This window comes from Salminus brasiliensis, chromosome 13, assembly GCF_030463535.1.
Source record: "Salminus brasiliensis chromosome 13, fSalBra1.hap2, whole genome shotgun sequence".
Classification (NCBI taxonomy): domain Eukaryota; kingdom Metazoa; phylum Chordata; class Actinopteri; order Characiformes; family Bryconidae; genus Salminus; species Salminus brasiliensis.
Window position 1 is genome coordinate 6,306,142 of NC_132890.1, and position 27,864 is coordinate 6,334,005.

Here is a 27,864-nt window from a genome sequence, read left to right on the forward strand (position 1 = left end):
GCATTCTGATCACCAAAACTGTACAGAGTGATTATCTGAGCTACTGTAGCCTTTCTGTCTGGCCATTATACACTGATCTCACTCCCTGAATGTGCTTTTCTTTATTACACCATTCCGAAGAACCCTGGAGACTGTTGTGCTCAAAATCCCAGGAGATCAGCAGTTCTAGAAATACTCAAACCAGCAGCAGTTACCCCCAACGCTCAACACCACAGATCACATTTCTGGCCATTCTGATGGTTGATGGGAACATTACCTAAAGCTGCTGACTTGTATCTGCATGGTGTTGTGCATTGCAATGCTGCCACACGATTGGCTGAAGTTAACTGACAAGCATTTTAAGGTAATTGACAAGTATTTGAATAGCTGTACACCAAGGCACTACACTGAACAACGGCCACTAATGGCAAACAGCATGGAACTATATCAGGGTTTTTAGGTAGTCATTTATTAATAAATAAATAAATATATAATAACCAGATGATATCCTTCACACAAAGCAGAATACAATCCATTTATGTGACAAAATGAAAAGGAGACAGATGAAGAGAGAGAGAGAGAGAGAGAGAGAGAGAGAGAGAGAGAGAGAGGGAGGAATGAAAAGAACAGGAATTAAGCTGAAGGGTGATTTCCACTGCAGGTTGTTTTACACTGACCCCGGTGTAACTGTCCCCTATGGGGCCGGAATAGAAGCAGGCCTGGCCCAGGGCTAACCCTGCTCTTAGAAAACCAGGCTTAAAGGCTTCTCTTTATGACATGACAGAAAACACACTCTGATCCTTTAGATATCATCTGACACCGGCCTCAAAGCCGGCCCAGCACCTGCAATAATAATAATACACTCCTCTTACTTTCTGGATCATTACAGGGAACTGAGAATGGCACGGCTACTAAACCAGGACAGCGTGGCCAAAACAATGTTTTTAATGTAATTATTGCCGTAATAATAAAAAGATAGCACGTGTGACTAGGCTAAGATTTCTCTTAACTTCGTACCCTGGATCACAAGCCAATACGCGTCCCGTGTCCCGTTCAGCAGTACATGAACATGTAATTCAGACAAAAGTTAAACTAACTGAGGGATTATTGCCAATTACTGCAAAGATAAGAAACAGGAGATGCTGCAGATGGCCTGGGGATTACGTCTCTACACGCTTGCTTTTGACGTAATAAGACATTTAATTCAATTAAAATGAATTCATTTGCTGTGCATTACCCACAGGTTAAGATTGTATGTGCATGAATCACAGGACATTAGCCGCTGCATCTGATAATGGTTAAGCACATCATTTTCTGAAATAACGATGGATTTTTAATGATTTAATGGTTGCTCATTCATCATATTCAAATAGTCATTTTTTCAGAACACTTATTGGGACTGAAGATTGGCTGCTCAGGGTCTTGCCATCTAATATATGGAGAAATCTACAGGAATTAATGTGTTGCAAGAATGAAAAGTGCAGTCAACCGCTCACAAATACAAAACATCGCTGTCACACAAAAACCTTGTATCTCTATTTCCGTCTAGTTTTCGCTTAACGATATAATGTGGCAGCTGTTCTTTACTTTTTTTAATTGAGGCTATTTTATCTGAGGCTATTTAGGGAAGGTCTGATTAAATGATTACACCAATAAGAGTCCTTGGGCAAGACACTACATTGGCCCACTGCTGTAATACCAGTAACCTTGTAAGTCGCTCTGGATAAGAGCGTCTGCTAAATGCCATAAATGTAAATGGATGGGTGCTAGCCATAGGTTGCAAGATTCACATTATATTGTAAAGTGAAAACTGGATGGAAATTGAGATACAAGGTTTTTGTGTGACAGTGACGCATGTTCATCTGCTCCAGAGAGTCCTATCCCATTGGCAGTACTTCTGTACAGGGACTAGACAAGCTGGGTATGTACATTTGCACACCTGTGTCAGCAATGGGCGCAACTTAAAGCAGCTGAATGTATTCATTAGAAGGGGTGTCCACAAACATTTGGACACAGCATGTAGTGTAAATAAATATTTAATTTAAATATGGCAGTTGTTCGTTACCATTGCCAAAACTCATACAGAATGGACCAATCAAAATGCTCCAAAATAAATCAAATCTTTTAAAATGGACACGTTCCATTACCAGTTAAGAAAGTGTCCTAGATTTGCGGTATTAGCATTTTTAATATTTCAGAATATTGCACAGTCTAGCCGTTCATTTTTCGCACTGCCGCCGATCCCCGGCTTTAATGTACCAGCCTGCAGACGCCAGTGACGGCCAACACAGCTCTCTTGTGGCCTCGGCTGCTGATGGCTAGCTGCATGACCAGGATCCGAACCAGCGATCCTCTGATAATAGTGACCACGTCTTAGTCCACTGGACCACCCGCGGGCCGTGCTATCATTACATTACTCAAAAAGTGACCGAACCTAAAAATCAGCAAGGGAAGTAAACCATCATCACAGCAGAGCAGATCTGCCACTGCAGGTGGGAGAGGTCTACAGTGCGGCAGTTATTGGGGTGAAAGTGGAGTTGCACCTCGCCTTACGAACCTGCGCTCAGGCTTCTTACGGGGGGAGAATTACGACCGAGATTCAATTAAATGTGACACAAATTCTATAGTGCTGAAAGGCGCGTGTTTGCATGCAGTCGGAGCTCGTTCTTCTGCAGACCTGAGAGGCTGAAATTTTCAAACCTGATTAACGCTGAAATTCCACCCAAGGCCAATGTCTAGAGCCCTAAGGATAATGCGATCAGGGAGTCTGGTTGGACGGGAGAGGTACGGGGAGTGAAAAATATCAATATTTACTGTAAGACATACTGAGTAAAGTAAGAGGAGCTACATGCTCAGCAGCAAATACGACATTTCAAATAAACAGCAGGGAATTATGTCTAAACACTACACAGAGGAGTACGGGCGTGTGGTGGAGAACATAAAGGCCCGATAAGAGGATTGGTCAACATTTTGCCATAATCTTGATGACTTGTAATCTATCAAGTTATATTTGGCTGGGAGAGAGTCTTTTTTTTCTGGGCCTTTCTGGAAAGCTGCCAAGGAGTGTTAAGAGGAGCTTGAAGAGGAGGGCCCAAAGGAGAGTGCGCTCATGTAGGAGAACATGCACATGGCGTGGAATGAGGGGTAGACTGAAAAACAGACTGAATCAAGAACAATAGGGTCACTTATGAATCGGGAGGAGATACACTACGCAGACAAAAGTATTAGGACACCTACTCATTTATGGTTTCCTCCCAATTCAAGGTCATTAAAACTGTCTCAACTATCCAGAGAACACTTTCTACTAGTTCTACTAGGAGCACTGCTGTGAGGATTTGATTGCATTCAAATCACCAACTCACCCTCAAAGTACTGGATGTTGACGCACCGACCACCATTCCAGAGAACACAGATCCACTGCCCCATAGCTCAATGCTGGGGGGCTTTAACCCCTCTAGCCCAGGCCTAGCTATAAGAATGGTGCCAATAGGTTCATGTTCACCTGCTCCAGAGAGTCCTACTCTATTGACAGTACTTCTCTACAGCTGAATGCATTCATTAGAAGGGGTGCCCACAAACATTTGGACATAGACAAGTCCAACAGGGGCTCCTGCAGCATCTAAACTGAAACTAACTTGAACTGAAATGCTCACACAAAGACCTGCTCTACACGCCAGGTCGGAAAAGCCAATAATATAGATCCAGGAAAGTTCTTGGAAATGGCTCTGTAAGAAAAACTTTGCACAAAGTAATGATTCCATCGCATACAGGCCTGGAGGTAGAACGCCAAATACAAAACAACAGTGTACCCCACCTGACAGCATCCATTCCTGTCAGAGTAGCAGAAGCAAGCTACTCACCCATCATGTTGTACAGGCTCTGAGGAGCAAACTGCCTGGGCATCTTCTGTATTGCTTCTTTATACACAGACAGAGCCTCCTGTGATAAGAACAGCAAACATTTCATTGTCAGTAAACAACAACAAGCCCTTTCCTAGAAGCCCTTATCAGGCATAACCCACAGTTTCCATTGAGAGGGAATGACTGGACTGAGTATTGGGTAATCAGAGACTGAATGTTGGGTCATCCTTTCCATTATATGAATTTCTTTCAGGAATCCAGAGTAACGATGGTTGATTTTAGTGCCAGGAACATCTAGTGGGGCTCAAATGGGTGGAATAGTGGGTCCCAGTTGGGCTTCACAAATGGGTCCCATTGTGACAGCTCAACCTAATCTCACATGGGTCCCATCTAGGCCCCAATGTGTAGTGTAAAACCCAGATAGAGGCCATGTTTAACCTCGAATGGTCCCATTACTGACCCTGGTGTGCATTCATATGTGGGCCAACATGGAACCCAAGGTCAAAACTGGATCCCAGTTGGGCTACCCATACAGGCCCCACACGGACATGTAAGCTGGGAATATTACCACATCAAAAGTGACTCAAAAGGTCACGAACTCGTTCCATATCCATGGATCTCCGTGTTCAGGGTCATTCTGGAGCTCCATAAAAGGATATGGACGCTTACTAGAAATGCACCTGCTGTGATAGTGGCCTATGGGTCTCAGCTCACCTCCTGATGGCCCTGTTCATGTAGCAGCTTGCCCAGATTGTAGAGGCAGCTGGTGACGGAGCTCTTGTGTGCATGAGGGTCCTTCAGGTTCTCGTCCGGGATGTCTGCGCAGGTGAGGAAGGTGCGCTTCGCCTCGTCCAGGCGGCCCTGGTTCATCAGGATAATACCTGTGTTCAAGTAGGCAGCTGAGAGAGAATGAGAGAGAAAGAGAGAGAGAGAGAGAGAAAGCGAAAGGAGAGGCAGAAGAGAGAGAATGAAGTGTGAAAGTCCATTAGCATACAGGGTTAGGGTAATTAGTCTCTTCGGGGCTCAGGCAAAGTCCCCTGCTGATTGCTGCAGATGAATCGGCAGACTGGTCTGTGGGGCGCCAATACATATTCACCACTCAAACCGCCGAGAAGTATCGACTCCATCGGCAGGGTGGGATCCGACAGCCACGACGGGCCACACACTGCACTCCTGATTTGCTCGATCTGTTATTTGCCCTGCTAAAAAGCCATCTTCTGCAGCCAATCAGATAAATGGGGCACTGACTACATTCCTCGAGGCTACTCATCAATTCCGAGCTCTATTTATTTCTCTAATTCTCATGAATGTGCAATACGGGAAAGTTCACTATGAGTGGTGTACAGTCTCATGCGCTGGAATGGGATGGTTTTAAATATTAAATGTTTGAAAAAAATAAAAATTCCACCAGGTGTATGTGGTATGTGTATGTATTTTTTACTGTATATAAATACAAAAGAAGAGCACAGGATTTTTACTGCATTAAATATATATATATATATATATATATATATAAGTCTTAATGTTCCTTTTTGGTAATGTGTTTTAGTTTGGAGTGGTCCTCTCCTTAGCCACAAACACTCACACAATTACCCGCCTTCTCCCAGGGCATTAGAGTGATGAAGTGATGTAGGAGTTCATTTGTAAGAGTCCTAAAATTGGCATAAAATAGCACAGGAGTGCTTAGTGTTAACACAGGGTTGCATGACAGCAGCAGCGAGAGCAGCACGCCAAAGCAGTCAAGCCTTTTTGACCTGGATTCAACGGGAATGAAACCTAATTTGTTTAAGTGTTGACATTGTGGGATTTGAGAGAGTATCCAGAAATCCGGGCAGAGTCATTTATTCAGTAATGCTGGAGTCATGCCACACACACACACACACACACACAAAAAACATTCAGCTTATACACAAGCACAAATGCACACGGCTGAATCTGCAGTTGCCTGGACACGGTCACGATTGTGGGAGCTTGAAATTGTCAATAAAAAGAGACAGTGCACTTACAAGCGAGAGTTGGCCTGCTCCCAATGGCCAGCTTATAGTAGTGGAGAGCTTCAGAGAACTTGTTGTTCTCCTGTAGTAGCAGACCCCTGAGACAGAGAAAAAACACCACATAATAGAACCACGAAACAGCTCAGGGCTAATCATCAAGTTGGCAGCATCTGCAGTCCCCCCCCCCCCCCGCATTAATCTAAGAAGAGGATTTCTTGGGAGTTGACGGACGTAGCAAGTCTGACTCTGTCGGCACTGTGCCAGAGAACACACGTGCCCCGTTTACACGTTAACTAATGACCTGCTGTTTATGGATTATGGCTGATTATTAATAACAGAGACTGTTTATTGAGTTTTTCCCTCCATAAATATACAGATGACTGGGGGTGGGCGAAATGGTTAAAATATTAAATCATGATATTTTGACAGGTAGACAAAATCCTATAGTAGCACGCTATAAAAACACGCTAAATATGTCAATACTTTCATATTTTTTAATAATTACTACAGCGATATAGAAAATCGGATGCTTTCAATCTAATTGAACAAATCTAATTATAATATTTCTAATGAATTGTACGTTATCCACCAAAACACGCTGACAAAAAAAAAAACCATAGTGCATCCCGATAATAACATTCATCCTGATAAAATCGCATGAAATCCAAATACAAGACACTGCCACCTTAAGGCAAATGCACCGGTTGTAATTATGATCACATCTTTTATACAACAGTAGCTCTGACCACTCAATCTGACCGGCTGAACTGCATTCCACTTGCGCTGTTAGATCTAGCTAATATCCCCCCTCTGATACCTGTATCATTCCACTGACCTCCAGCTACCTAACTCCAAATGGCTGAAACTAGATTTTAGGGCTCAAAAGTTACAATAATAAAAACCTATTTAGCCCATCATTGTTTTCAGGTTGGGTCCCAGTATTTGGGAGGTTTGAGAGAACCCAAACACACTTTATCACCCTCTGTACATTTACAATCCATTGTTCATTTCAGACGTTCTATAATCAAGCTTAAATAACCAGGGGCGAGTTTCCCAAAAACTTCTAAACAAACTCTTCACGGTTCTTAAGAATAAAGTTAATAAACGTGTGTCTTCCAAATCCTTGTAACTACAGTACTTCCTGAACTCATTTTAATGAAAATTACTGATTAATATAACCTGTTATATTAAATATGTTATTCACAAGAGGATTTTATAAAGCCATTTTTATTATTTATTTTATTTTAATTTTATTTTTATTTTTGCACTGATTTATATATTTGACTTGATATCTGTTCTATTATTTGTTACTTCACTATTTTTTTTAATACTCAAGACAGTAAAAATGGACGTATAAAATATATATTAAAATGTATCAAATGACTGTAATTGTTCTAAATCTTCTGTATTTGCATTTCTCAAAAGGTTGCATTGCTATATCCCTGCTTGTAAACAGAGAGTGTGTTATGAATTCCAGGTATCATCGCAGTGACCCCTGGGGTTAATGCGAAAGCGGGAGGTCCCTGCAGGTGACAGACGAATGATTAACGAGGGAACAGTCAGGGCGGAGGGTTCTCTGAGGAGTACAGCGTAGGGTTGCGTCAGTGGGCCTGACCAGCAGCATCTGCTGCAGAAGGGACAAGTCTACTGTACTCACAGATTATACAGCATGTCAGCCATGTTCCTCCGGTAGTACAGAGCATTCCTGTACGCTCTCTCAGCCTCCGCCATCTTCCCTTGGTTCTTCAAGACGTTTCCCAGGTTGCCCCAGGCTTAGGAAGGAGAGAGAGAGGGAAAACATGTTTAGAATTTGGTCGAGCGAAGAACACACACTTTTTACACTAATCCAGGAATGCACAAAGTTTCCATTTGTCCACCTCCGCAGGGAAACACCATCCTCCATTACTGTATATAGGAAGGTTGGAGCATTTCAGTCAGTTCGAAGAGATAAGGATTCTTCAGCACTGGTGAAATTTTTTACTACACTTTACTACTGACCATTAGACGTGACGACACACACACACACACACACACACACACACACACACACACACACACACGTGATCATTTTTGGCCAAAATGGTTTAGGTGTGTGTTTTAAATAGGGCTGCATGATATTGGGGGGGAAATAACACAGCAAACGTAAAACTACAGGAACCTCCACCTGATTTGACCAGAAGTGACCAGAAGTCAGTGATCCAACAGGTCATGATATTAATAATGCACTCTGTGTATCTGGGATTGGGGTAAAATAACAGATATTGAGCAGATATAACCTGCCTCTGGGAGATATGTCATAGGAACGAGATGTGATTATTGCTTATTAGTGCTGGGCGATATGGTAAAAATACTAAACCACGATATTTAAAGACTTTTTTCAAGATACATGATATTATTACAACACCTATAATCACAGGCTAAATACATCAGTAGCAACTATTCCAATACTCTCCCGTACTGAATACAGTGATTTTTACTCACAATCTGATGCACTTCATCCAGTTAAACAGCACTAATTACACAGTTTGTACTGAAACATGCAGCTGATCGGCCTTATTTAAGCCCTGACCATAGATTTATCATGATTTATCATGATGTGATAAAATATCGGCATATTGCCCAGTTCTATTGCTTATGCACACATTGTGACGACGATACTGAGTTTCAAATAAAGTTCAAATAAAGGTAGAATAAAAATAAGAATAAAAAATTTTGAAATATGAGGGAAGATGGAAAATTTCAAAAGAGTATTCCATTCTACCTTCACTTTCATAGCAACATCCACAGATGTGGCAGACAATAAAAACAGAAGTGTATGTGTACACGTGTGTGTGTGCGTGTGTGTGTGTGTGTGTGTGTCTTGGCCTGTTTTTTGCATGGCAGCATTCTCAATTGTTCTACAGAAGCCTCAGCAAATCACACCAGGGTTCGTTTTAGGCTGTGTTGTTCACACTTGACAGGTTTGATTTGATTAAAAAAGCACCCTGGTGTGATTTCTAGACACCCCGTCCCTCCCCCCGCTATTTTTAAAATGAATCAGAAAATGTGAATTAATGAAAAAAAATGCTTTTTTTGCAAATTAATTTCACATGTTCCACACCATTAACCATGAAATAGTGTCAGAATTTATACTGCTCTTCTATAAACCTTAAAGTTTATAGAAGAGTCAACAGATGAAAACAGATTCTGACATTTTTTAATGAATAAAATCACAATTCAAATTTCTATTTGTAAATTGAAGTTTTGTAATGGCATGAGTTTAACTCCACACCAACCTCAATGTGCCAGATGAGTAAACCGCTTTTATTTCTAACATTCAATCTCTGCAATCAATCTGCCTGCCTGCTTCGCTCTAGACATGTACACTGGGGTAAAGTGCTGTGAATTATGGATACTGGACTGAACACAGCATTACTACAGTGACTGCTACTACTCTTTTCACTGGCTGAAACCCTTTTATAAGGGTTTATATAAGTTTAAAGGCCAAGTACTTCACTGACATTCCAGTCCAATTCACTCTTTGAACGGGGGAAAGTGCCAACAAGTGCCAACAAGTGGCCACGGACTGGAGGCAGAATCCAGCAAAGGCAACAGCAGTCATTACTGCAATGCTGTTCTCCCGCAGCTCACAGTGACGCTGGGTTCAAAACAGCTTCTATCTTAGAAAAGCCTCCAGTCTGAAGGACTGCAAAGTGCTACAGGTTGCATGAAGCCGTCAGCTGATCTGACCGGAGCTTCAGTTACAGCCGGATTATGAAGTTGTTTTGTACATTGGTCTTTATACACTGTCTTTATTCACTGTGTGTAGAGCTCGAGGTTTGCTCTTCAGACGGAAGGCTTTGGTTTTTAAAAGGCTCGTTATTTGAAGCTGTGAAAGCTGACAAGTTTTACAAAGTTTATCTTTGTGCAAAGCAATGCTTGCAGCTAATAACAAGACTGCATTAAAAAAGGCTTGTTATTTGAAAATGTGCCAAACCTGACAGGTATTTAGTACAGGTCTACTTTTATACAGTGCAACACCTGCAACTAAAACCAGACTGAACTCAAACTCCACTGAAAAAGACTCAGGGGCTAACTCACACCTTACAGACTGGATCTCTGGAGGCTCATTTCATCACAACAACATACTTTAAAACAATAAACAATATCATATAATATATAAAATAATACATACCCATACACACACATACACTAGTGTTGTAGCCAGTGCCGCTAGAACCTGGATTCTGCTAGATTCAGAGTAAAGACAAAGACCAGGACACATGGAGTCCAGGTCAAGACCAAGACTTTGGTCCCATTCACAATTGGTGTTAACATGCATCTCAGGTGATCTGATCACGAATGATGGCCAAAACGCAAAGCTGTTAGAAGACTGACTGTTGGGGTCCCCTCTACCTGCATCAGACCAGCTGCACACCCTCCTACCACTGCTACCTGTCTAATGTTAAAAACCTATATGGACTCTTAACTGCCTGCCACTATCATTACTCTCATTCCTCTGATCATCACTGCTATGACTATATTAAGTTATACCAAGTTATACGTTATAGTAGTTCTGACCAGAGGAAGATGGAAGGGTCCCCCCTTGCGAGTCTTGGTTCTCCTCAAGGTTTGAGGGAGTTTTCCCTGAAGACAAACTGTACCCCAATTATGATTGGAGCTACTTGGAGACCAGAAGAGGGACCCTTTCTCAGCCTGACACACAAGGCTCTCACCCCTACTGCCACCAGCAGACAGAAGCCCATGCTGGGGATGTAGAGGACCCACTCTGCCACCACGAAGCCCACAAAGAACAGGTTAGTGGCGGGGAGGGGACAGCCAGCAGGCCTAATGAAAAGACCACCATGTTCTCAGTCGTGGGCAAAGAAGTTCTAGTGATAGCTTGAGTGATAGCTGTGTCCGTTCGTGGTGGACTTGTGCTTCTCTGACCTCTGAAGAATGTGGTTTGTGTGATCGGATTTCAGTGCGTTCTCTAGCCGCATTGTACCCCGCACTGGTACACCTGTACTTTGCGCCGGCCACTTGTGATTGGATCACCCAGGACGCATGTTAATGCCAGGTGTGAACTTTCCCAAATGGAACTTTCGAAACTTAAATCAGAAGTCACCACATAAAGTCCAAACTGAAAATGAACCAACAACATCCATACCATCCATTTTTATTACTATCGCGCTTCTGTGTTAGTACTCCAGCCCGAGATGGGACTCGAGTACTACATCGCTAATACACACATCATGAACATTCAACCAAGTGCAATCATCATTTTCTCCTTTTGTAAACTCTAGTTTTGGTCTCCAAGTAGCTCCAATCCTGTTTAGTCAATTCCTGACTGGGGCGTTCACTCTTGCGTCTCATTAAAAATGAATGTCTTTGGTCCATAGCTAAAAGGTACTGCTTTAATGTCGTGAATATTTTATGAGCCAACAAGTTTCAGATACAAGCTAGAGTGAAAGAGAAAGACAGGAAAGTGAGTGTGTGGTCTGTGTGGGTGGGTATGTGTGTGACTGAATATTCCATTTATTCCACATGACTGAGTAAGGGATAATTACAGGGTAAATGTGAACAAGTTGATGGCCCTGAAACCTGTGCAATCTATCTGTCAGGGATGCAGGATGTGGTGGTCTGATGGGAAATTTAGAACGCGGCCATCATTCTCCGCGCAATTTGATCGGTTCACTTCCCAACTGGAGCTAAAATACTCCCAAGTAGCTAACTTTGGTAATTAACTTCAACACCTAGATGATAACACCTAGAAGAGGCAGCTCAGGGCATGAAGACGTGATAATTGCAGATAATATGAAACATTTATATCATCTCTGCATGCATGAATCCCTGTCACTAAGCACCTACGGAGTTCAGACAACGAGCTACGACACTCACCTTTAGCAGGGTTCACAGTTATCCCTGACTTGTACAGCATCTCCTCATTGTGCCAATCCTGGTTCCTCAGGACGGTCTTAACCCCAAAGAGAAGCACCAGAGCAGCACTGCAGGCCAGCACCAGAGTCTTGGAGGAACTCTTTCTCAGCCTGACCCACAAGGCTCTCACCCCTACTGCCACCAGCAGACAGAAGCCCATGCTGGGGATGTAGAGGACCCGCTCTGCCACCACGAAGCCCACATAGAAGAACAGGTTGGTGGCAGGGAGGAAAGGGACAGCCAGCAGGCCTAACGAGAAGACCACCACGTTCTCAGTAGTGGGCAAAGAAGTTCTAGTTACGTAGTGCTTTTTGGTACCGTTCCCATTTGCCTGCACAGAGTCTGAGTCTGGAATGGAGTGTTCATAGTCAGAGTGATAGCTGTGTCCATTCGTGGTGGACTTTCCATTCGCGACATGATGGGCCTTCCCATTGGTCTCCTTCCCTTTGCTTGCGCGACTGCTAAGGCCAAACCAAGTCAGTGCCAGCAGTCCGGCGTAGAACGCCACGGTGTGGAGGTTCCTGCAGTCGGTGATGCTCCTTAAGAGAGGCAGAGCGTCCATGGACCAATCGAAGCTCAGCATGTCTGGGCAGAGGAGGAGCCACACATTCATAGCGGGAAGGTAGAAGAAGGTTAGCGCCCTGGTCAGGAAGCTGGGGCAGTCTGCGGCAGGGTTGTCCGAGTTGGAGAAGTTTGGAGGTTTGTTGCCCATCCAGTAGAGGCGGAAGCCTAGCAGGAAGACCCCCCAGGAGCCCAGCAGGAACACACTTAGCAGCAGGCGCATGTTCTTCTTCTGAAAACACAGAGAGCGAGAGAAAGAAAACAATGGAGAGATCTTAAATTGACTCGTAAAACAGAACAACAGCAAAGAGAAATATTTTGGGAAAGAGGAGCCAAGGCAGTTTTCTGGTTGGTTTGTGATTTTCTAACACTTGATCTGAAGCGTGCTCCAGGTCCTGTTCGTAACCTGACCACTGACTGCTGTGTTTTCTGATTTGAAGGAACTTAAGGAAAATTAATCATGTAATAATGAGTAAAATGAGAATGGAAAAACATAGGAGAGCAATCTGGAACACAAGGACCCTTCATGCACAATTTGTTCATGCACCCTGCCTGTATCCCTTTTTTTCACCATGACATCATTCGGCGTAGGATGATAACAAGAAGCAGTCCATTTTATTTCTGGGAAAGCTGAAAGGACAAGCAATCAGTGCAAAGACTTTAATATTCTTGGCCATACGTAAAGACCCATGTCCTATATCTTTTATTATAAAGCATAAAATGCAAGACATCAACTGCTGGTAAGCAAATATTGCCTTACGTCATGATGAGAGACCATGGCGCATTCATCTCGGCCTACCACACCTGGCCCTCAAGACTCACAGACCGAGCACACATTAAAACCGGCCATAACCATGCCTATCAATCATAGTACAGTACAGCGCCAATATTAAACACTCTACCTCTGCCAGCATGGAAATGATTATGGGGTATTTATGGGGTGTTTGAATATTTGACACTTTGAGCAGAACAAAGGGGCTAAGCCGTATTGTTCCCTGTGGAATGGCTTTGCTGATCAGCTGGCCTCGCTCACTGTTGATGTTGGAAACTCTGCTGCTTCACGTGGTTTTATGACTTCCCCTTCGCAGTGTTACTAACTTGTACAGTGCCCTGAGCAAACAGATGCTGTAACAGTTAGGCTAGTTCTCCATATATCTCCCATAACTAATTTAATACTTAACCGTTATCCCATTAATGAACAGTCCAGGGGAACAGATGTGCATGGTAGAACTTTGGCATCTTAAGTACTATATGCATCCCATATTGCTTTGTTCCAGCACACTGGATTTAGCTCAAAAAAACTTTGATTGCTAGCTAAGAAATGACTGAGGTGTAGAGTCAATTGAAAGACTGCAAGACTGTACAGAACTGGAGCTTGTTTGAACGGTACCGGTCAAGGTCAGGGATCTACATATGATGTGTTGGAAGCTGGAAAAATAGACAAGCATAAGAATCTGAGCCTAAATTGCCAGACTGGGTCAAGAACATCTTCAAAACATCAGGCCTCAGGTCTTGTAAAGGGTTCCAGATAGGGCTGGGCGATATGGCAAAAATTCTTTTTTGCGATATGCCATATTTATCACGATACACAATATTTTTCATGTAATCACAGACTAAAAAACATCAGTAGCAAAAGATTCCTATAAACTACTATTCAGATCCTCTACTGTACTGAATACAGTTATTTTTATTCAACATCTGCTGCTCTTCATCTAATTAACCCAGTCTAATTACACTGTTAGTAACGAAACCTGCAGCTGATCAGTGTTTATTAAGCAGTAATAACAGTCTCCTCCATACGCTTAGGAAAGCATATTGTTATCACGATGAAAAAATGTATCACGATACGATAAAATATCATCATATTGCCCAGCTCTAGTTCCTGGTATGTAATGGTAAGTACCCACCAAAGTGCTCCAAGGAAGGACCCCCGGTGAACCAGCTGAACAGGGTCATTGCCGTCCAAGGCTCATTGACGCAATCCATAGAAGTCCCACCTCACAACTTGCAGAGCTTAAAGGATGTGCTGCTAACGTCTTGGCGCTAGATACCACAGGACCCCTTCAGAGGTCCAGTGGAGTCCATACCTCAACTTTTTATTTTTTTGCCATGTAATCAAGATAAACGTAAGCATGGTGGCGGCCTCAACGTTGTTTCCTATAGCTACAAGTACATACGCTGGGACAAACTCATTACCCTCACACGACTGAATGTTCTGGATTTTCCTTGTGTGACCTCGTAACAGTTGGACACTAAGAACCGTACGACCAAACAAAGCCTTTGTGAGCGCAGCAGTTTGGCCTTTGTTAGACCTGTGGCCACAGCTGGCCGTGGCATCACTGGGAACCAAACTCGAGTCCCAGCAATTGAAATCAGCCAGTTGCCCCACTCCCAAACCCAAAACACACACACGGCTTTCTCAAGCTGAGCCTACCTCCCGTGTGATGAGTCTCTCAGCCATAGTGCAGGAGTGAGAAAGGATTTCCCCTTTTATTGGCCAGTAGCAGCGTACAGCGGGGTATTGATTTTCTTCTGTCTGTTGTCATCTGCGTTTTATCTTGTGAGAACAGGGAAAGCTCTCTCAGGGGAAATCTCCTAAAGAGGCCACTTTCTCCTCATTTAATCATACTATCTGGCCTTGCGCAGATATAGTGAACACCGCCGCCTACAAATGCTTCCAGCCCTGACAGAGATATAGCTTTGTATAATGGATGTAACAGCAGCGAAAGATGCATATATAATCTCACTGCTGTTATATAACTTTTTGTCTTGTCCATTATCCAACAGGCTTGTCACAAACAAATGACATTTTAGCTGACGGTTCATCGTCACAATGAAATAAATAAGTTAAGCAGCCTTTTTGTTTAATGCATACAACTAATAAAGAACAGGACAGGCCTAAAGATACCCGATTGGCTGGAAGACTGGCAGGGTTGCTTTGTAGTCATCAAAACGAAGTGTCTCCAAACGGACGAGGTGAAGGTGTTACAGCGACAGTCAGAAGTTAGTCCTTCAAACTGTGACCAAACAGTAACGGCTTATTATATACGAACGTCCAGCCCACCAGCGATAGCCATTGGAGGCTAAACGCAAACGCTTTTACATAAAACGCATACGTTGTTATGTAAAAGCAGTAATTCTGTGACTTTGATTGAGATGGTGTGTATATATATATATATATATATACACACACACACACACACACACACACACACACACACACACATTTATTACCATAAAAGGTTTGGCCTAAAAGTAGTGTTTTATTCTATAGCATAACAGGGTGGTAAAGTGGCTTGTTCAATGCCATCTTGGCATTTCCCCCCTCAATCAAAGTCACATTTTTACTACCTTTACATGACAACAACCTAAAATCCTCAATAAATATATTTTATGGCATATTTAAGAAACAGATGATTAAGTGATTACATATTTTTTTTGCAACAGGCCTATTATCAAAGGCTGCCATAGGATGATGAAGCAGATTTCACACTGACAGCTGCGCACTGCAAGTCCAGCAAGGACAAAAGACGAGGCTCTAACGAGTGGAATCCTGAATGGCCTTTCCAGAATCTTCTCTTCGCGACCACTGAACACTCAGCTGTTTTGATTCCCAGTACTCGGCAGTCGTCGGCAGCCCAAAGCAGTTTCCACACGCGAGGCACATCAATCCGTCACCACAGTGCAGGTCAATATCAACCAAACTAACCCGGACCTGTCCAGTCTGGTGACATCTGTTTAAGATAATTGTGCAGAGACAGAACGCAAGCGAAGACTGGCATTCACAGCACGCTGACCGATTACGAAAATGCCGCCTCTGCAAACGTGGAGTGGTTTAGGGGCAGAGCAAGTCAACTCTGAATAACCCGCCTCGCTGTCCTGCTCGTGGAATGCAAACTGTAGGAGGACAGAGATCAGGGATGAATGTGTTTTGATCTCGTCCCGGAGTCTGGCTTCAGGTGGACTGCGCAGGCCCCAGAGGACTACAGTGCGGGTCTGAAGGGAAGAGGACATAAAGGGCTCATCCCAGCGGCGTATTTAAGCGGCAGGCTACAGAGGCCAAGCGGAACAACCCGACTGAAGAGAAACACAGAGCCACTCTATCCTACTGTAACACACACACACACACACACACACACACACACACACACACACACACACATCCGCTGAGTACAGCAGAGTAAAAGCCAGAGTAAGAAGGAGTGCACAATCACAGAAAGGGTCAGAATCAGCTCATGTGGATGGCCTGGAAATGGCACCAGTATTGAAAATGGACCCTTTGTAGGCTTTGTAGGTATAACCATTACCCTTAATTTACATTCAATTTAATGGGCCAGATTAAAAAGCACACTGCCAGATTTACCATGGCAACCAAAGGACTGCTGGCCATGAATATGGATCATTAATATGTTGGCTTTTATTGTAGATACTGCAGCGGCAACGTCCGCGTTACTATGCTATAGAAGATTGCATAGTAGCATAGGCTAAACCTAATCCTAAACCCTGGTCCAAATCTTGACCCTAATCCCACTGGGGCGGTGGGGGCTCAGTGGTTAGAGCACCGGGCTATTGATGCCAGGGTTGCAGGTTCAATACACAGGCTCGGCAAGCTGCCACTGTTGGGCAGGGCCCTTCACCCCCCCCCTTCTCCCCGGGTGCCGTAGCAATAAAGAGAGTGCCACTCTGGGCATGATTGCTCACTGTCATTGTGTGTGTTTGATCATGAGTGTGTGTGTGTGTGTTCATTGCACAGATGGGTTAAAGGCAGAGGCTGTCCAACACTAATGGTGAATCTGATAGTAACAGCAGACAGAAACTGCTCCCTAAAAGACCACCCAGTGACGCTGAGGACTGGCTAATAATTAGGTATTAGCACCCATGTCTGCATGCAGGATGACCTGATCACTGCTCAAATAAACAAATTCTCTAATGCAAGCATCTTCACCATCGCTTTCTCAGCACCAAAGGCAGGATACGGGTTCAGCACAGCTCACTGTACAGATTCAGCTTCAAAGGCCGATCCCACCCTGAGGGCACCATGTTAGTATTACTGACTATTACAGACTATTATCCCTTAATAGTCTACAGGCCCAATAACAAAAGGAAGATTAGATACGACACAGCCGTGCCAAGGCAGCTCAAATTCCCTCACTGGAAGCATGTGCATTAGCACAGGGCTTCCAAAAACAGAGCTTCACAACTGTTGAAGAGGCAGGAATGCTCTGTGAATAAGAGTTCTTATTTATTACAGAGGAGCGTACAAGCAACTGGATCGGTGTGAGTGTGCAGATCCTTTTAGGGGACTAAAGACCTTGGTGGAAAGGTTCTGTACCAATAAAAAGATTCTTCACACTCTTTAGGTGTGGTTTAGGGGACTTTAGGGAACCAAAAGTGGTTCTTGTGTGGCATCTCTCAAAGAGCCAGTACCTTTGATTTTAAGAGTGTACACAAATAGGCAGGACAGATACCCATGAAACTCATGCTAGCAGACAGGTGAAGACTAGGATGCTGAAAGTTAAACATGCTGAAGGAGAAAGTGGGCATGTGAAAGTGGGCAGATGTGGATGGCCATGCTCCCAACTCACATCTGCAATGCCCTCCGAACGTTCGGCAGCCAGGGAACATCTTCAAACTCTACAAGGTGGTGCGGCTGTGCCGTACTTCTAGCCTTCCTGCACACAGTGCTCTCACAAACGACTGCAACCTGAACCTCTCATGAACCTGTCAGTCGGTTTGCGCTAAAACTCCACAAATCTGCTCTGGCTTTTCACGCAGAAAATCCACCTCAGCCCAGATTACTGGTGGTCTCGCTCAGCGCGAGAGGCTGGAAGAGAGACAGAGAGGAAGACAGTGCTCCGAGGGGCTGCGCCGGAGCCTGTGGATGTGCCAGCAGGGTCATGAGGCTGTGTTAATACTCACACACGCCGCGCTGGATCCTCGGCGGATTTATGAGGAGGCTGCCGGTCCGGGATCGTGTCTGCTCACGGGCCCCAGCAGGGATTTAACACAGAGCGCTCACAATGTTTAGCCAAGACACACAGACGGGGGGGATTTGTAAGCGTGAGTGTGTGTATGTGTGTGGGAAATGAGACCGTGCTTCAGCGTTTCATCAAACTGAAGCGACACGCAGTTGAGAACGATCCCGAGGTTTGACAGGTGAGTCACTGAGAACCGTCCCACCACATGTGTGTTTATGGGAATTAGGTGTGTGTTGCTGACAGAGTAGAGCAGGGCACTAAGCCAGACACACTGAGCATGGGTGCTCTCGCCAAGAAGATTTATCTTCTCTGCTGGGACCACCCCACCTCAAATGGCCTGTGTGTGTGTGTGTGTTTGAGCTTGCTTGCATATGTGCAATCCTCACTGCAAGGTTCTTGCTGGTCTGAGGCAAGTCCAGAGTTGTCGGTGTTCATTTCAGCACTTGCGCTATTATTGAGTGTTATTGGGCCCATTATTCCATCTGGAACAAACACATACATGTGTGTATGATGTCATTAGCCTGATCCGGATCGGATTAGTTTGTTAGGGGAACACTGGTCATAAAGTTTTCAGTGGTTAAACTCTCGCAGCCAAACGCCCATAAAATTACAGCAGGATGCGCTACGCTGAGGAAGGGTCGAAGGTAAAGTTGATGTGCTTATAAATACAGTGTAAAGCTTTATATATACAGCTTTATATACACACATCTACACACCATTTTTTCTTTCATTTTTTTATTTATATTTATTTTTTAAATATATTTTTGTATATTTTTATATATTTATTTATTTCTTTAGTCCAATATTTCCCTTTTTCTGATGCATGTAAAGCCAGCTACCGCACCAGCCAACAGACACCAGTGCCAACATGGCTTTAAGAGCAGTTCGGGAAGAGAGTGCCACCTATCCATGTATGTGCTTGTTCCAGATGGAATAATGGGCCAAATAACACTGAATAACAGAACTCTAAACTTGCCTTGGACCAGCTAGAACCTTGCAACGAGGGTTGCACATAGGCAAGCAAGCTCAAAAACACACACACAGGCCATTTGAGGTGGGGTGGTCCCAGCAGAGGAGATAAATCTGTTTGGCGAGAGCACCCAGTGTGTCTGGCCTAGTGCCCTGCTCTGCTCTGTCAGCAACACACACCTAATTCCCATAAACACACATGTGGTGGGACGGTTCTCAGTGACTCACCTGTCAAACCTCGGGATCGGTTCCAAACCTCTGGATCGTCCTCACAAGGGAAGAGTGCGCCATCTACCCGCCTGGAAACAGCACAGCCAACTGTGCTCTTTCCGATTCCGGCTGCCAATGACAAAGCGGCGAAGCTTGGGATTCGATGTGTGGCAGACAGTGGTCTACGCTGTGTCGTGTTCCGGCTTCAGATCCGATGATGGTGTGTGTTGATGGTGTGTGACAGTTTTGTAGGTAATCCCTGCATCGTGATGCGTATCATACCGCCAGGCTCTTGCCAATGCACAGCACAAACATCTATCTAAACTATGTGCTTGGACACTTCTGCTGTCCATCTAAAAAAAACAGCACCACAAAAACAGGCAAGCTTTTGGGAACCTGTAGTGCTGGTGTGTTGCTGGCACATGGCCCACACACACACACTCACACCATCACTACCTGGACATGAGACAAACAAGTGTGTCATTTCCAGTCTGCTTGGTCTCTGGCACTGGAAGCAACTCTGCACTGCTAACCACATCCTTATGTGCGCTGAGGACTTGCTGGTTACATGTCTGCGTTAGGCCATGTCACTGTAAAGGAATGGACTTGTGCCTGTGAACGGTATTGTACACAACCAACACAGCGCCTCGAATAAAAGCTCTGCACGCAATGTTCCCACCACACACACACACACACACACACACACACACACACACACACACACACACACACGCACACACTAACTTCGACACTTTCTTCCCAAAAACAAGCAAAAGCAAAGCAAAACGCTAAAGCGAAAAGACTAAACCTGATAAACACCCCTGATAAATCCTTTCCGGGGCACGTCCAATTGCCAAGGATGGGGTTCTGGAGTTCAAATCTCCACTAGCCACCATTATCTCCAGAGCCAACAAAAAAAAAAAAAACTTTTTCGCATCTGCATAATAAGGCCAGTGTTGTCAATGACGGGCTCTTGAAAACATGAGTTCAATTATAGCCTCACCGAGGGGAGCGGAGGAGGGGTGCCACCACGGCCTTCTGGAGCCCACTGAGGAATTCCAAGCTCTGTCTCTTTTGTCTATAATCCAGTTTAGCTTGAAATAAGTGGTTCCGCACAACCCAGTAGGAGGGAGAGAGGCTTGTTTATCCCCCCTATTCTCTCTTTTTGTAATTCACTCTCAATCAGTTTAAAAATGAAACAATTTAGCCTTTATGAAGCAGGCATGTGAGGATAATATCCTTGGAGATGAAGTGCAAAATAGACCCATTAGAAGAGGAGGGAAAAAAACAGGTCTTTTTAATTCAGAGAGTGCATTTCTATTGAACGCTGAGGGCGAAAAGTGGCTTGATGAAATTTCAATAAAAAAAGCAGAGCTCTTAAGCACAGCTGGCAAGGACAGTTCCAAGACAAAGAATTAACACCACAGCCTTTTTGCAGTAGTCCAGCCTGACATGTAATGCTTAGTTTGACTGAAAGGAAATATAAGAAATGATCATAATTTTTCCTTAAAGATTTAATTATATATGCATTTAAAAACATTGTAGCTTCAAAAATAGCAAAGATTTTTTGTTTTTTTGGCCTCAATGACTAGCTGTTAAACATGGGGGTGGTAGCATCATGCTCAAGTCATCTATTCATTATTTCCCACCATTTCTCCCAATTAGCTACTGCCAGTTAACCCACTTGTTCGTAACACCCCCTAGCAATCGCGGCATCGCTGGGGGTGAAAAGCGAACTGGGAGGAAAGCGCTGGGTCCTCAGTTCAGTCACACCAGCTAACAGAGGCCTGTGCTGGCCATCATCCCTTTAGGAGTGATGAGGGATGAGAGCGCCATCTACCCACCCGGAGATAGCACTGCCAATTGTGCTCTTTCGGGCTCCAGCCACTGATGGCAAAGTGGCATGTGGTGGCAGTGGTGCAGTGGTGGCTCAGCGGTTAGAGCGCCGGGATATCGATAACAGGGTTGTGGGTTCGATTCCCGGGCTCGGCAAGCTGCCACTGTTGGGCCCTTGAGCAAGGCCCTTTACCCTCTCTGCTCCCCGGGCGCTGGAGTTGGCTGCCCACCGCTCTGGGTGTGTGTGTGTACTCACTGCCCCTAACACGTGTGTGTGTGTGAGTGTGTGTTCACTACCAGATGGGTTAAATGCGGAGGACACATTTCGCTGTACAGTCCACACTGTACAGTGACGAATACGTGCACCTTTATCCTTATCCTTTATCCTTTATGGCCCGGGAATGAAAGCTCATTAGACCGCTGGGCAACTCGGAGCACATTCATCAATTTCCAGATTCAGATGATGTCAAAAAGTGGTGCAAGGTTTCTGCGTGTGGATGTGCAGTGTTGATAAATCTGAGAACAGCGGCGATGTAACCTCATTTTCCCACTCACACTTCTGACTGTGATTCTACTAACTGAACAGAGCTAAATACACGAGAGTGCTGGCAGTGCAGCGTCAGCCACCTTGTCCTGGGGTGCACACAAAAGCTTCCCCTCCTCTTGTCCGTGAGTAAATTGGAACGGAATTCAAGGGATTCAAGAGAAACTGGGTGATGGACACGAGGCCTGAGTCTGCGTTTATTAAACCCCAGCTTTTAATGAGACTTCTCAAATGAGCGAGCAGCTTTAGAGGAGCTGTGTGACAGCTGAATTACTTTCTCCCACTGCTCTGGATGGCAGCAGCAGCAGCAGCAGCAGCCTCAGCGCACAGTGACAGAGGGGCAGTATAGAGTAGATTGGGACTGTGAATATGAAAAAATGAGAAGTCCAGAGAAAGAAAGAACTTTAAGAACTACTTCTGTCAGTAAGTTTGGATTTTAAGCATGGGTTAGAACTCAGAACTTAGCTCTTAGCTTTAATCTTCTCCACTGCCCCTGTGTGTTACACAGCGATGAGCTTTACTTTGCACTGGGTTTATAGTATCTAATAATCTCTGCTCATTTTAAAAGTACAATCTTAATAATCGAAATAAAGGTGCTTCAGCTGTCCGGTTACACTACAGGTCAAACTAACTGTTTTAGTTTAAAAATACAGGAATATTTGTGATTATTTTTGGAGCCTGAAAAATAATCTGCAGGTCAGTCTCATGGCATCTTACCGCTTTCAATGTCCAGAAAAAAACGAAGTAAATTATTATAGATAAACCATGATCTTCATGAGGTGAGAATTTTGAACACTAAATATTATTATTGAGCTGAAGACAATGTTTATGGAGAAAACTATTATATTCAGCAACTTCGGGATGGTTAAAAATGCACCTGGCTAGTCTGACCTGCTGCTCCTTCTAGTTAAATGTAATAGGAGGCTTAAATGGATCTTTGAGCGATGCATTAGAGGAACCACTTTGGAAGAAGCACATTTTGGTTAAAGAGCTGCGTGAAGCAGAGTGTGAAGAAGGTCTAAACTTTATTTGATGCGACGCTTTTTTAACAATTTAAAGGTTTTTCGCACTAAAACCATCGCCATTACAGATGTGGTTCTGTCTGACACCAAAACAAGTTACAAGGAACCATCAGAAGAACATTTATTTCTATTTATTTCGAGTTAATGTCATGTGTTTTTTATTTGTTATTATGGATGACAAGTTTTTTTAAACCATTTTTTCTTAATTCAGTTTAGTTACATTGTTTTTATTCCTGCTTCCTTTTTATTATTATGATCCGGTGTCGACCTGAGGAGGACGGGTTCCCCTTTTGAGTCTTGGTTCCTCTCAAGGAGTTTTTACTTGCCACTGTTGCCACTAGCTTGTTCAAAAAAGGCTCAGACCTGGATCTCTTTAAAGCTGCTCTGTGACATTTACTGTACAAAGCCTATAGAAATAAAATTGAATTGAATGGTCACGCAAAAACCTTGTATCTCCAGAAGAGAAAATCCTTCTTAACTGTTAATGGATGTCAATGTGAAATATGTTCTTTCAAGACATTTCCGAGTTTTATAGATTAAAATAAAGTCAATTTTAGATTAAAATGACGCTAAAAAGTGAAAAACTGTACAAAATGGAGTTACAAGGTTTTTACATAATTGATATTACTTTATTAATAATTAATTTCAGGTTTGATATAATTTTTGATTGAGGTTAAAATTCAATTACATTTTTACTCTTAAATTGATTAGAGCACTTTTTACATACTAGAAATGCACTCTTATGGAACGTATTTATTTATTCAGGGTAACAAAATAATAATTAATATTAGCAGTCAAATATGAATATCTGTCCGATGCTGAAAGTGCCATTTGCTACACACACAGGTTTGGCTGGGATAAATAAAGGTTCTTAAAAAAGCTTAAACTTCAAGGGTCTAGTCTTCTAACAACAGTGACCTGAGAACAGACGAGGTTGGTGCAGTAAACATGAACTGTTTACCACACTGAAACAGTTCCAGTCTTAACTGCTACTAATACTAATACTACATCTTCTCACGAGAAACCCATTTTACATTTAATTAAGCTAATCCAGGAGAACATCTAGCCTAGTGACAACACCTTCAAATAAGCTCGCTTGAAACCGGTAACACCTACAGGGTGGTAGCTCCTAATGAGGAAGCTTTTCCACCTGTGTTCCTAATACGTTCCACATCAACAGCATGCCTGGAGTCCAATTCCCCAGATAACAGAAAAGCAGTCCGGATTGGAGTATTTAACCCACAGTAACTCTTATCTCTCAGCCCCAAATCCCTCAGTTTGAGGGCCTTCTGGGAGAACAGCAGCGGCACCTCAGCCGAGCTTTCTGCCAAGAGCCTGAACACAAAGAACCAGGCAGACAGAGAGCAGAGATGGCCAGGAATTAGTCTCAGATAAACAGTGACATTTACTGGAGCGAAGGCGGAGATAAGTTAAATAAAACAAATCCCGGAGCTTCCAGTGTCTCAAATCAGGAGCTTCCCGATGACCCTGGACAGAAAGAACACATGTTCTGTGACATTCTGAGAGACGGTGTGAAGCTGGTTGGAACAACGCTCATGTTTACAATGATTTCATTTGAATTTCACAAGAAATGAGAAGACAAATGCACTGAACTTACCTATCTGTTCTCACATTATATAGACAAAAGTATTGGGACGCTTTCACATTCATTGCAGTCTTTGTTTCTTCTGAAATCAAGGATATTAAAAAAAGAGCTTATGCTGCTTTTGTTGGAGTAACTACTCTACTGTTACTACTGTCCAGGAAAAGCTTTCTGCTGGATTCTGGAGCAGTGCTGTGAAGATCTCAAAGGGTTTTAGAGAGGTCAGCATGTTGGATGATCACCAGCCAGCTTCATCTCCAACTCCCTAACTCAACCCAAACATTTTGGATGGAGCATCATCCATCAATCATTTCAGAGAACACTGCTAGTTCCACTGCTCCACAGCTCAATGCTGGGGGGCTGTATACCCCTATAGCCCATACCTGGTCTTAGGCAGTGTGCCAATGGGTTCAGGTTTATCCTATTCTATTGACGATGCTTCTCTACAGGGACTGTAATACCTCAGCAATGGATGCAACCTAAAGTAGCTGAATGCATTTATTAGAAAGGGTGTCCACAAACATTCAGCGGATCTGAACTATCTAGTTCACTCAGGAAAGCAAAGGGGGGGAAAAAAAACACCCTTGGAATTTCAGAGAGAGAAAGCCAGAGAATCTGCCCAGTCTTTAATACAGCTGGGCAAATTCTCCATGAACCATAATAACAAAATCAACAGAGGCTGCTGCGCAGAACTGCATACCAGCGTATTCCTCACCCAGTAACACAACCGATTAGGCATGCTTTTATTAGGTAGCCCCATCGAATTGCTTTATACTGGCTCAGCTTGTAGCCCAAACCACCTTCCCCCAAAGAGGACATACCCAATGGGATCCAGAGGTCCCTTCAGAGCCTGTTACAGATTACAAACCTCTCCGTTCAGCTGGTACATCTTCTTCTCTTCAGAACCTTCCAAGTGTAACACTGATAAACAATTCCTAGAACTACCTGACCGCAGTTGGACTAAATCCTTTTAACCCAAGAATATCTCCAGTGCTTCGGCTAGCTTAGGCAGTCTAGAATAAAGAGATAATCGTCTAGAGTCCAATAGCTGACATTGGCTCGCTCTGCGCTCATTGGTCCTGCTCTGGGCCAAGTTCAATAACCAAGAAAAGCAATGAAAGAAATCCTGCAGAACGTTCGGAGCTTTCAAGGTAGACATTCGAGTTCAGTTCCAATCCGTCTCGACTTGATCGGCGTGGAAGAAATGCCATACTTGGAAAACAAACGGCAAAGAACGCAGGGTGAGAAATGGGCTCACGAGGAAGCAATGCATCTTTCTGAAGGCAGGGTGCAGTTCACAAACCATGCTTGGAGCTCTGGCTCTAACCAAGGTGCATGAAATGTTATATTCAATAAATAAAGAGCAATATTCATCACTGAGAAAGAGTGGAATGCAAAGCGTATCATCTCAAAAGGGCATAAGCAAAGCTGTGTTGGCAAGAGATGTGCTCATTCCACCCAAACTAATCCAGCCAGGTCGACCCCGCGGAGCTCCCCCCTTCAGACCATATCGGAAAGTGATTTGAGGGTAATTTCTCCACCAACGCACAAACGCACGGACTCGCTTCCCAAGGTGGCCAAGAGAAATGCCTGCAGCCATGCATCATCATTAGGCAGAAATCTGCAGCCCAAACAAGTTGATGGGAAGAAGAATCCTCAAGCTCTCCAACTCCAAACCATTAGTGGCAGAAGCTCATGGAGGGTGACCGTGGGAAGGCCCTCCTGCGTAAACACCTGCTCCCCGAGCCCGAGCCCTGTATTTATTCATCCAGAACTGTACGGCTAGGCCGCACGAGTCTGCACTCGTGAAAAGAGCCGCTGGTTCATGCTTTCAGGGGGAAAAGTGGAAGAAGGAAAGCAGGAAAGCCGTGTCTGCAGTTTTGATGCCGATTTCATCTTATCCAGCAGAACGGCTCGAAAATAAGAGCTTAACAGAACAGCCCAGTGCCCGATCCGCTGCTGGCAGAGCTGCGGCAAAGGCGATTTAGCCTTTGACTGGGTCAGAACTCATTACCCAGAACGCTACTATTACACAAGATTAAGCAGCACGTTACTAAACAACATGAATGGAGACGAATGGAGTGAATGTCTGTGTGTGTGTGTGTGTGTGTGTGTGTGTGTGTGTGTGTGTGTAAGCATACAGGAGAAAGCCGAGAAGCCGAGGCAACAGTCCAGTCATGAACTCTACTCGGATGTCAGCTTGGCTGTCAGAAAGTAACGACGTGAAATCGCCGTCACGTCTCTCGGAGAGAGCGGCTGGATCTGCTGGTGTGGTTTATGACATGTTTAGACTTCTTCCATTTCCACCACATTACTGTGACGGTGTACAGTAACTCAAGGCCTGTTTGTGTTGGCTGCACTTGACCAAAGAAAACACAGTGGATGTAAGTGAGTGCAATGTGATGAGTTGCGGTCTGTAGCGGCTTGCTGCTTCATGGAACAGGGCTGTGGTCATCTCGGGCTCAGTATAATAAAAAAAATAAAAAATCAGTAGTGGGCATTGTTTCCAGGATTAGCTCGCCAACAGCTCACACCGCAGTACCGCGGTGCTACAAAATATTCAAAGCACTGCGCCTGGGATTCGCTCACCTCTTTAAACGACCTTTTGCTAAAAGAATCATTCGCTGCATGAGTGACGGATTCAGCTGAGTGGCAGGTAGTTTAGTGGACAGCTTTTATAGAGGATACTCTATATGGACAAAAGTATTGGGACACCTGCTCATATCATGGTTTCCGCCAATATTAAGGGTATTAAAAAGAGTTCACTCTGCTTTTGTTGGAGCAACTGTTGGAAGACTGTCCAGGGAAGAAGGCTTTATACTAGATTTTGGAGGAGCATTGCTGTGAGGATATGATTGCATACAGTGACAGGAGAAGGAATGATGTCAGGATGTTGGATGATCACCACCCCTCCCAACTCATCTCAAAAGTACTGGATGGAGCACCACCATCCATCATTCCAGATAACACAGTTCTTCCACTGCTCCACGGCTCAATGCTGGGGGGCTTTATACCCCTCTAGGCCACCTGGCATTGGTTAATTCATTAATGGTGGTTTAATGCCAGGACAGCTCATAGCGGTGCCAGCCATGTAGGTCTGCCCATTCTACATGGAGAGGGGAGCAATACTGGTGAAATACAGCAGACACTAATTAGACTTTGAGGCGATATTATGACGCTGTACATTGGGGGCCCTGAGGAGCCAGATTAACTGAATTAGAAAGAAAACTTGCAGATAACTGCAGATTTAGATGAGCAATGGGCTTTAACTGTAAGGAGGGTTGGCAGGTTTCCTGGCAGGGGTAACCTTCACCCCTTAACAGAAGGGAGCGCGTCAACTTCGTACGTCCAATGCGGCGGCACCTAGTGTATGTGACCTGATCTACCAT

General features: G+C 44.1%; 1 protein-coding gene across 1 annotated transcript in view; it reads right to left on the reverse strand.

Annotated features, from left to right (window-relative positions):
• Positions 1-27,864, reverse strand: part of tmtc2b (transmembrane O-mannosyltransferase targeting cadherins 2b) — a 137,513-nt gene that overhangs the window by 24,131 nt on the left and 85,518 nt on the right. Inside the window, exons 3-7 of the mRNA XM_072695914.1 lie at positions 11,714-12,545; positions 7,491-7,605; positions 5,846-5,931; positions 4,554-4,738; positions 3,840-3,918 (exon numbers count right to left, since the gene is read on the reverse strand). Of these exons, the coding sequence (XP_072552015.1) occupies positions 3,840-3,918; positions 4,554-4,738; positions 5,846-5,931; positions 7,491-7,605; positions 11,714-12,545 (1,297 nt within the window). The remainder of the gene's footprint in view (positions 1-3,839; positions 3,919-4,553; positions 4,739-5,845; positions 5,932-7,490; positions 7,606-11,713; positions 12,546-27,864) is intronic.